This window comes from Nothobranchius furzeri, chromosome 10 (genome assembly GCF_043380555.1).
Source record: "Nothobranchius furzeri strain GRZ-AD chromosome 10, NfurGRZ-RIMD1, whole genome shotgun sequence".
NCBI classification, from domain to species: Eukaryota; Metazoa; Chordata; class Actinopteri; order Cyprinodontiformes; family Nothobranchiidae; genus Nothobranchius; species Nothobranchius furzeri.
Window position 1 is genome coordinate 26,943,872 of NC_091750.1, and position 10,829 is coordinate 26,954,700.

Consider the following 10,829-nt stretch of genomic DNA (forward strand, 5'->3'; position numbering starts at 1 on the left):
GATTAAACCATCATGAACATCACTTGTCCACTAAACAGTCAGTCCAGCTGTGGAACTAGATCAACGTTAGAGCTGCATCGAGATGCAGACTTAAGTGATCCATCATTGTGTAATGCAGTTTGTTTTTTAACCGCAGCATAGACGTGATTCTAAAGCTGCCTAAAGACATAAAACTAAGATATGGGCCCATTATAAAGTTTATAACCTCATTAAAAGCAAGAATTGGACATTTTATAGGTTTTCAGTAGTTTTTAAGTCAAGTTTCTCCCACAGCCTGGGTTTGAATGAGGAAACAGGTTTTTTTTACTTTGGGACACAGAATCGTAACCAACATTTTCTTGTTTTTGAATAGACAGCTTGGGTGGTCTAAAGTAGCACGCCATAAAGTCAACGCCATTTGTGACCTACTTTTAATCTAAGAAAGTTTACAAATGCCAGAGGAAATCTTTTCTGAGAAACCTCATAAAAACTTCACAATGTGGAGCTCTTCCTCCTCCAGGCTGCAGTCTCCGTGTCTGAGACCTTCTGGTTTAAACCAACCAATCAGCAACCAGCTCATTAGCATATTCATGTCCTGGCCAAGTGGGAGGGGTTAACAGCTCATTTAGGGGGTTTTAAATGGCCTGCATCAGGGCTCCTGGGACAGATGAAAGCCAAAGGAAAATTTCTTCTGCTTCTGAGATTCAAAGCAGTTAAAGACAATGATGAATGGCATTATTTGTCTCCTTAAAGCCTGCCGCACACGAGAGCAACCTGCTGAGAAGACGGTCATTCGAGACATCTCGCTGTGTGCGCCTGATTTTCCCCTGAGTTCTCCGCCTCATCTCGCTGAGGTCAATATCTGACCGGTTAGATACTTTCTGCCTCGTGGTGGTAAAAACTCGCCGTGTGTGCACTACGTGAGCTGCTGGCTGAGCTGAAATATTCTAGTGGCCAAAGCGCGTTCTCTGCTCGCATGACTCCAAGATGGGGTCAAACTGAAAATGAAACCTCTCCATCTTGCTGTGCGTTTGTCTTTTATTTTAACACCTTCATCTACCAGCTGAAGTGTCTCCTCAGCCTTCATTAGTGTCTACAGAAGTGATTCATCACTAAATTAAGCACATCAGCTGTGTTCCTGATCTAAAACATGCAGGAAGCGTGCTGAAAGCAGATTAAAGAGCCAGGTATGTCCGCTCAAGGTGGTCCTCCAGTCTGAAGTTGCAGTGTGGTATTTTGGCGTGCCACAGGGAGGTGGGATCTGGGTGACAACCCGGTAAAGAGTTATTTGGCATTAAATCTTAAATGTTTTACACTTTACATTGTCCTAAGGATGGTTGTGATTGAAGAGCTTTTAGGGGGATGCCTGGCATGTTTTTGATTTTAAAAAGCACATATCTGACATCACGCTGATAAAAATAAACCCATATGAAATAATCGTTATGCATTGAGTCGTTGACATAATAGTAATTGAATCGTGAGACTAGTGAAGATTCACACCTCTAATGGACGTGCCACTAGCTGCTCGTCCTTAGGGGGCGCTAGCGTGCCGCACCACGAGACAGGAAGAAGAAGAAAGGAATCACAGCATATAAAAAACATCATTAAAATGAAACTAAAGGATCTCTACGTCATACGGACTACAAGTGCTGTGTAGATAAAGCATTTATGGATAGTTAAATGTTATTTGCTCCTCACCGAGCAAGACTATCCCAGCATGCATTGCGCGCTGGACCTGGACTCGACAGACTCGGAACAATGGCTGATGGAGCGGGAGAGCGGTGCGTTTTCAAATGTAAGTTTGAAAAAAGGCGGTAAAACAATTAAAGCACGTGTTTGGGCTTTTTTCATTTGATTTTTATACAATATCTAATACCGCGAATTGTTTCCTTCATGTAATTGTGGGCTAAAAAACACCTCACCGTACACTAGCTTGAATGATTCATAGGAAAAAGTAGACAACCCACGTAAAAGAGCTTGAATAAATGCCCCAAAAGAACCAAAACTATGTTTAATTTTCATTTAAATGGAATTTTAAGAACACACATCCCTGTCAAAGAGCTTGGATGTTTTTAATTTAATTTCAGGCAGAAAAGAAATACCCGCCGTGGACTAGTTTGATAGTTTGGAAAGGATGGTTGAGAAATTGGTTATTTGTTTGTTCTGGATCAATATATTTGTTGGAATTTTTCTGTCATTTGATTAAATGTAATAAAATTTTTATTAATTGATAACTTTTTTGATCATTTCAACAGTTTGATTATTCAGTTTTTAACAAGTAACAACCTGGTAAATACATGGTAAGGGAACACTTTAACAGGTATGTGCATTTAAAGCAAGATTAACCTGAGTGACTTTTGCTGGACCGTTTATTTGAATAAGCAGGAAGTCTTTGGTAGTGATGCTAAATCAGCTGAACATGGATCTCAGAGATGGATGGAGTGCTGGAACATAGACCGTTGGCTGAACCTTTCTGGTTGGAGAGTGGAACATGGTCCGCAGAGGGTGCTTCTGGATGCGTCATCTCACTGTCCACTGCATTGTCCATCAACAGGGTTTGCTGGCTGGCTCAGTCGACGGCTGTCACATCACTAACAGGCAGATATGTGCAAAAAGGAGATATATGGATTCATGAGTATAATACTTGTAACTCAAGCAGATAATAGGACTAAATGCTGTTTAAAACTAGAGATTCCTGCATAAATTACTTGCCTGTTAACAGTAATCGTGGTCTGGTGGTACTTCCTCCAGAGCAGACACCTCAGAAGCAAGTTGGTCCTGCCAAAGGGCACCACTGACTGCCTCCAAACCAGCCTCTCCCTCATCTTTTGCAACATCATCCTCAGGTTCATCCTCCTGTGCCACAATGTCACCAGCACTGAGGCAGGTGTTGTGCAGAATGGTGCATGCTGTGGTGACCTGTAAAAGAGATAAAAAGTAATTTTATATTTTATTCCAAAACAAAGATTACACCCAAAGTTAATTTCCACGTTGTGTTAACTTACATGAGGTACAATGGTGTGGTGCACCTCCAGCGCTTCAGGAAGATGGCCCTGAACCTGGTCTTCATCGTGCCAAAAGCACGCTCTATGATGCAGCGTGCCCTGGAATGATGGCCGTTGAAGCGCTGGGCTCCAACACCTTGAACCACTCGTTTGTAGTGGGTGATGAGGGGGAGTGGATGTTGGAGACATGGGTACCCTCCATCTGCGAGGATGAAGTTTCCTGGAGGAGGATAGGCTGACTGCCTGTACAGCGGGCTGTGCCGGAGCACCCTGGAGTCGCGGACCGACCCAGGCCAGCCCACATAGGTGTCCATAAAACTGCCCTGATGGTCACAAACTGCCTGTAGGATGATGGATGGAAACAGACCATCACGGACCATCAGAACCGCTCGGAGCCTTGATACAGATTTGGCAGCCGTCGGTTAGTAGCCAGCCCAGCAAACCCAGAAGACACAACCTCCATCTCCTCTGTGGTTTGGGGGTGGTGTATGACCTGATGGAGAATGGCGACCACCTCCTCTGTGACTCAGTGGACGATGTTGTGGACAGTAGAACGAAGCATCCCAAACACTTGGGACCACCCTGTAGGATGTTCCACTTGTCAACCAGAAAACAAACACCAGGGTCTCGGTTGTGGCACCCCAACCATATCGTCGATCCTGGTTCAGGAGATTTAGCGACACCGCCAGAGACTCCCTGCTTAGACGAAAATCTGGTCCAGGACTGGGACACTCAGGTTAATCCTGCAGTACAGGGGTCTGTTCTGTTAGAAGAAGAAGAAGAGTAGAGAACAATAAAATTAAAACAAAAACTATAAATGAATGAGATTTTTAGAAGAGAGCTAGACATTTTTAGGCTAAAGCTGAAAAGGACAATAAACATTAAAAACCTTTAAATGCTGCTTTTACTATGAACTTTATTCACACAAACAAGCCTTAGGATCAAATAAATATTAGAAAATGTTATTTTAATAATTATTTAAAATTACTTATATGCATATTAGTCTGCTCTATACTAATGTGTACATTTAGCCACAGGTCTTTAAAATATTAATGAAGCTAAAGTTAGCATGTAATTCCTGAAAGCTGGTTCACTAATCAAAAAAGGATTTTACCTGGATATGGCTGCTTCTCAATCTTAAATAGAAAGGCCAGCAACCGTGATTAAGCAGTTTTAGCTCCTCAAATAACAAATATAACAAGAAAAATACTCAGTTGCGGATCCATTTTAACTAGCTTGTTAGCCTGTTTGCCGCCATCATGGTAGCTAAGTGACTGGACCTGGGGTGGGGATAAAAACGAGGCAAGAACTGTCCGAATTCAGAGCCACTGACTTCTGGTTTTAGCGGTCGAGCAAGTACCCGTCCTCACAAGCATCCTGCCCCTGGACTCGGACACACCCTTAGATCCGCTCCATGTATTTCAGAACAGATTTTTATCGTTATATGTTATATTTTTCAACAACTGGGCATCTTTTAAGTAATTTTCTACAAAATTTCAATGGATATTTCCAAAGATTAACGGTAAAAACTACACATTGTCACTTTAATACTTTTAACTTCATGAAAATAGCTTAGTTTGTTTTTTTCTGGTGAGTTTACATATATTGTTGAATATTAAGCCCGTTTTTGGAACAACTTTGCCGTGTGACATAAGAACGGTGATTTGGCGTTCCCTGGTGGTGATATGTGGATATTGCTTCCAAAAAAATTCAAATTCACCAGCTGCCACTGGAACGTGCATGTTTTAGAGTTTTCACTATGAGCAAATACAGGTGAAAGATCTCGGTTCTGATCTGGTAAAGGGTGAAGGGGTTGTGGTTTCTTGCGCAATGTTGGTCTGGACCAAGGGCAATCTCTGGCTGCCAGAAGTCGAGCCAACACTGGAGTAACAAAAACTGCAGTTCCCCTCTCACCCACTAGGGTCTGGTTCCAGAGATGAGCAAGTTCTCATTGACTCCCATGTTAAAAAGTCCATTTCCATGTTTACGTTTTAGGGTTAACAGGGTGGTACAAGGTCGATCACACATAATTAGATAACCAATATATACTTTAGGCAAATAGTTTAATATTCTATCAAATGAAAAATAAATAAATAAAATCTTTCCCTTCACAGGAAAGCGTGGAGGTGAGACTATGGATAACAGGGCAAAATGGGTTAAGAGAGTTTAGCTTTAGAAAACATCCTCTCCATAACGTTCTGAGCTGAGGACAAACCCGTTGTTTGTCTGTTGTTTCAGACTTGTACCTAACTATCACTAATGCATAATTTAAGCATTTGCCTATAGAATAACCGGGAAACAGCTGAAGGGTTAGGTTTAGGGTTAGTTGAAGTTAAACTATTATAATTACAAGGTTGTGTTGACGTTAAACTATTATAATAACGAGGCTGCGTTGAAGTTAAGCTATTATGCAGATTTCAGACTCACCCTTCCCCAGCTGGGGTGACAGTAAGGCTGCACAGACCGCCGACTGTTGCTCTATAAATCTGTTCAGCACCTCACAGGCACTATTCCACCTTGGTCTGACATCAGTTGTTAGTTTATGTTTTGGCAGCTCAAGTCATTTCTGCTTTTCTTCAGGCTGATGCTTTGCAGTGGTGCTCCGGTGGAAAAACATCATGCGCCTCACCCTCCCAAGAAGTCTTGCCAAGGTGGGCAGCTTGAGTGCTTGTTGGGAAGCCAGGTTTAGTGTGTGAGCGTAGCATTTAACGTGTGGGAGTTTTCCCAGTTCAGCAACAGCAGCCATGTTGGAAGTGTTTTCAGTGACTGAAACCAAGTCCTTCTTGGTCATCAGCCACTCTTCTGCCCCATTCTTTAACAGCTCAGCCATATTTGCACCCGTGTGACTCGTTAACCACTGCACAGTTACGGTGACGTAAGACTCTGTAGCAACAGAAGTCCATGTTAGTGCGATCCCATCTGCTGTCTGCAGTGATTCCAGGACATTGGTTTTGGTCTCAATGTACAGTTTGGGAATGACTGTGTCGGTAAAATACCTTCCAGATATGTTGTATCATGGCTCCAAAGCGTGCAACAAAGAGCAGAAACCCTGGTTCTCTACAACTGAGTACAAATCTTTTGCGACAAAACTTGCTATGGGCTTTGTAATTCTGTTCGCGTTTGCCGAGTTTGGTGGAATTTTAACAACGCCTGCTCCATGGTTCCCTGGTTGGTTGCGGCAGCCGCAGCTACCGACGTCTTTTTCTCCTCCGGGTGAAAATGATCAACATGGTTTCTCGTGTCTGTTGTGTTTTACACAACTTGAATACCATATGGCTTTAGTCCAGGTCCCTTTTCTCCTCAAACTGATGAAAACCAAAGTAATTCCACACGCTTGCTTTTAATGTTGGCGGTGCTGGCCGTATTTCTCGGTCAGCCATGTTGTCCTGTGCACACCATAACCTTTCTGTCCAAGCACCAGACTTCCTTTTAGCTGAGTTCTGCTTTTAGCGCCTCGTCATTAATAAAACAGATTAATAATCGTTCATGTTCGCCTCTCGATGCATCTAAAAAATGACCCCCCCCCCCCCCCCTAATTACGAGGTAGCTTTGAAGTTAAACTATTATAATCTACTCAAGTTAAATGATGGTAGAGTTAACCCTTTTCTGAGTGAGTCTCAGTATTTTCAGTATATTCCTTTTAATTAGAGTAAAATATACTCAACAAATTTGGCCGAGTGAGTTTCTTGTAGCTGCCGAGTCTGCGTCGAGCTAACGCTGCGGTCTGAGTCATCAGAAAAACAAACACAAACAAAAACAAACACTTGATCACATTTTTAATCTTAATGAAAGGAGATCAAATGTTACAGAAGGAAGCTGAGAATACAACTTTTAAAGTATTAATGTTAGAAAAATGGGAACCTAAAGGGTTTTCAGCAGATTTCACCATCCTCTGTTTGTAATACTGTTAGTAGATCCCATTAAAACCAGGTGACCCTGATGAAGGATTTTATATTTCTGTTTGTTTGTAGTAACAAATCCACCAAAACAGTAGGAACGAATGAGTCAGTGACACTGGAAACGATGGTGAGGCTGCAGGCTTTTAGCGATGAAGCAGGTCCCACAGGCAGCAGCAGCACAGAGCAGCAGAACATGCCGCCAGGTAGGAGCCAATCCCGCCTCTCCGACCAGAACTCTGATCCACCAGGTACACTGTTGATGACATCATCACCCTTCAATCATTCTGATCGATTGTTACAGCTGATGCCAACATTGATAACAGAAAAGGGGTGGGGTCTACCTGGATGTTTTGGTGGTTGTTTGTTACCATGATGGTCACCATGGTTACTAAGGTAACCCGACTGAGTCACCGAAGTCCCAATTGGCCCAGCAGGTCCTGGACTATGAAAGGTTTGGTCTCCTCCAGTGAAGGTTTGAGGAAATGTCTGCAAAGGACACAAACCCGGTTGCTATGGAGACCGTGCTGTCATGTGACATAGATGCTTTGTTAGGTAAGTAAAAATAGGTTTTTATTTTGTGTTTGTGTTGAAGGTTTTCTGGAGTTGAGCTGAAACAGAAGGTGTAAGAAGGTCGTGACCCTGCATCACCTACATGACCCAAAGATGGCTGCCACTGGCACAACGATATCACGATAAAGAAAGAAGGTAATGTCGTCTACATCTGTTGGATGGAGCCGGAAACTATAAACACATGAGACATCGGCTGAATATTAAATGACCTTACAGCTGCTAACATAACACATGTAAAAGGAAATACTTCGTAATATGAGAGCTAAACGATGTACAGCACTAACTTTAGGATCATGTGACCACGAACGTATATTCTTAACAGCTGCTCAGCTAAAACAAAGTCCTCATGCCTAAAAACATCCAGACTCTGGAGCAGAACATGAAAACCATGATGGAAAGTTTAATAACGTGGAGAAACGAGCTGAAATGGACGTCCGGCGTTGCCATGGAAACATGTAAACTCTGAGCGTTCTAACTAAATAGCTGCACAGCTTTATTCAAACAGCTGATGGTCTCTGTTTTAGTTCTGATGTCGTTGTAGTCCTCGTAGACATGGGCGAATAATTACCACTCCGTCTGGATGAAGAACGAGGCTCTGTCCTTTACCTGTATTCTCATTTATCTGGCATCGATTAACAGGGGCTGCATTTAGACGAGCGTTAGCCTTGATTGTCGATCCTCGCTACGGCGAAACGGGGAGGAGAGGGGAGCGCTAGGTCAAGCAGGGATTAATCAGGAGATCCCGATTTTCTAATCTGGCTTTCTGGAATACCCCCCAGGAAGCTGCAGTGCTGAATACCTGATAGGTTGAGCCCGGGAAAACGGCAGGGGGCAAGCAGAAGGCTGTGAGAACACAGGAAGTTACAACAGATGAATGAATGAACGAATGAATGAATGAATGAATGAATGAATGAAGGTTGGATATAACTGCACACAAAAGTAAAAAATAGACAAACCAGGAGGGAATGGGGAGGACGGCGGTCCTTCAGGGAAGAAAGGACGATACGGAGGCGGCTGCTCGCTCATCTGGACGGAGGGACTAGGACACGCTTTCAGATTAGAAAAAAATCTGGATCAGGATTATGCATATGATTAAGATTAGAATCAGGTATTGGATTATGATCAGGATCAAGACTAGAATCAGGATTAGGATTATGTTCAGGATCAAGACTAGAATCAGGATTAGGATTATGTTCAGGATCAAGACTAGAATCAGGATTAGGATTATGTTCAAGATAAAGATTAGAATCAGGATTAAGATTATGATCAGGATCAAGATTAGAATCAGGGTCATGATTAGGATTAGGAATATGATTATGATTATGATCAGGATCAAGATTAGAATCAGGATTAAGATTATGTTCAGGATCAAGATTAGAATCAGGATTAAGATTATGATCAGGATCAAGATTAGGATCAGGATGAAGATTATGTTCAGGATCAAGATTAGGATCAGGACCGGATTCAAATTTAAACCAGGGTCAGGAATAAGATCAGGATCTGGATTCATCTCATCATTTCTAACTCTACATTTATAAAACCTGACTCTACATTTCTGTGAATACTCTGAGTCAGGGCTCTGTCTAACGCCTGATCAGCTGCCCTCATACCATCTCTAATCTAATGAGTGTTTCCATGACAACAAGCAAACAGAAACTGTCTGCTTGTTGATTCGTGTTTCTGACAAACCATTTGTTTGTTTCCAGTTAAACCAGGTTCTGGTTCTGATGGAGCCGGACCGGCGCTGAATAAAAACCCGCCCTTAGTTAACTAAAAGATCTGTTCGGAAACCAAATTTGGCTGATTTAGTCAGACGAAATCTTTTTATCAGCTGGTGTTCGAGAAGGAAACACTTCCTGTTTCCATCCATGACTCGTTTTCATGTTGCCAATCAGCTGATCGCCCTTCATGTTCAGGTAAATGTTTCAGGAGTAAAGGAGAACTCACCTCCAGCTGAAGGACATCCGTCTGCTCAAAAGAACCTCAGAGGAGCTTCTGAGGAGGACAGGCTCTGAGGGATGGCCTTCTCCTCCAGGTCCTCCTCCAGGTCCTCCTCCTGAAGCCCTCACATGTCCTCCCTGCTGAATCTTCCACTTCCTGGAGTGTTGGACCCATTGATCCCAAACAGCTGTGCTGAAGCAGTGTTTGCCGACCTTTTTTGACTTGTGTACCCTGCAAGTCCTTTCCTCTCACCACAAGTGCCCCTCTACAGATGTGTAGATGTGAACCATACTTCTGAAAAATCTGTGTTGCGATATTCTCTCCTGCTTATTTATGTCTAGAGGCGTTTTGTGAATACCAGATGAAATACTAAAAACTATAGTGTGTCATTTAAAGAATATTAAACGTCTAACATGTATTTACAGAAACGTTTGTGTAGATTTTATGTTGCATTCTGATTTTCTCTGTAAAACTAAAGCCAAATGTGGTGAAAACTCTTAAATAATTTCACCTGAAATAAAAAAACTACATTTCTTCCTGATTCATTTAATGAAGTTCTTCTTCACAAGAGCCAGTCAACTTCAGGGTTCATCTCAAGGTCCTGGTTCTGGTCTATAGGGCCTTACATGGACAAGCACCATCTTACATTGGTGATCTTCTCAGTCCCTACACCCCCAGCAGGTCCCTGAGGTCCAGTGACCAAAGCCTACTGGGTGTGCAGCACCAGGCTAAAGGTCAAAGGTGACAGATCATCTGCTGCTGTGGCCCCCAGACTCTGGACCTCTCTCCCCCTGAGCCTGAGATCAGTGGACTCAGTGGTCTCCTTTAAACTCACCTGTTCAGGCTTTGGTGGGACCTTCATCACCTCCCTCTCCTTATTCCACCTTTCCCGGGATCCACTGATTTCCCTCTGTCTTTCCTTACTTTTTTTGTTCTTTTCTCCTTTTAAACATATTTTTAATCATTTTTGAAATCTTTTAATTTTTTGTTTTTGTGAACAAGCCTCGTGATTTTTATCTTGAGAGGCACTTCATAAAATATTGTCTTCTTCTTCTACCCATGGTCACGAGCTTTGGGTAGTGACCGAAAGAACGAGATCATGGATACAAGCTGCTGAAATGAGTTTTCTCTGCAGGGTGTCTGGGCTCTAGACATAGGGTGAGAATATCGGTCATCCGAGAAGGGCTCGGGGTAGATCTGCTGCTCCTCCACGCCGTGAGGAGCCGGTTGAGGTGGCTCGGGCATCTGGTCAAGATGCCTCCTGGACACCTCCCTGGTGAGGTTTCCCAGGCACGTCCAACCAGGAGGAGACCTAAAGGAAGACCCAGGACACGCTGGAGGGACTATGGGATTCCCCTGGAAGAGCTGGCCCAAGTAGCTGGGAAGAGGTCTGGGCCTCTCTGCTTCAGCTTGGTTTATGCTTGACGCATTTACT

At 43.1% G+C, this 10,829-nt stretch overlaps 2 protein-coding genes across 2 annotated transcripts; both read right to left on the bottom strand.

Annotated features, from left to right (window-relative positions):
- Positions 1-2,383: 2,383 nt before the first annotated feature.
- Positions 2,384-3,742, bottom strand: LOC139072035 (uncharacterized). Its single transcript, XM_070555221.1, has 3 exons — positions 2,985-3,742; positions 2,692-2,898; positions 2,384-2,543 (listed from the first exon to the last, which is right to left on the bottom strand). The coding sequence occupies exons 1-3, from the start codon at positions 3,362-3,364 to the stop codon at positions 2,384-2,386; spliced, it is 747 nt and encodes a 248-aa protein (XP_070411322.1). The 5' UTR covers positions 3,365-3,742.
- A 3,001-nt stretch (positions 3,743-6,743) lies between these two features.
- LOC107387178 (cysteine-rich and transmembrane domain-containing protein 1) lies at positions 6,744-9,647 on the bottom strand. Its single transcript, XM_070555445.1, has 5 exons — positions 9,401-9,647; positions 8,410-8,502; positions 8,253-8,296; positions 7,225-7,369; positions 6,744-7,136 (listed from the first exon to the last, which is right to left on the bottom strand). The coding sequence occupies exons 2-5, from the start codon at positions 8,477-8,479 to the stop codon at positions 7,027-7,029; spliced, it is 369 nt and encodes a 122-aa protein (XP_070411546.1). The 5' UTR covers positions 8,480-8,502; positions 9,401-9,647; the 3' UTR covers positions 6,744-7,026.
- Between the last annotated feature and the right edge of the window lie 1,182 nt (positions 9,648-10,829).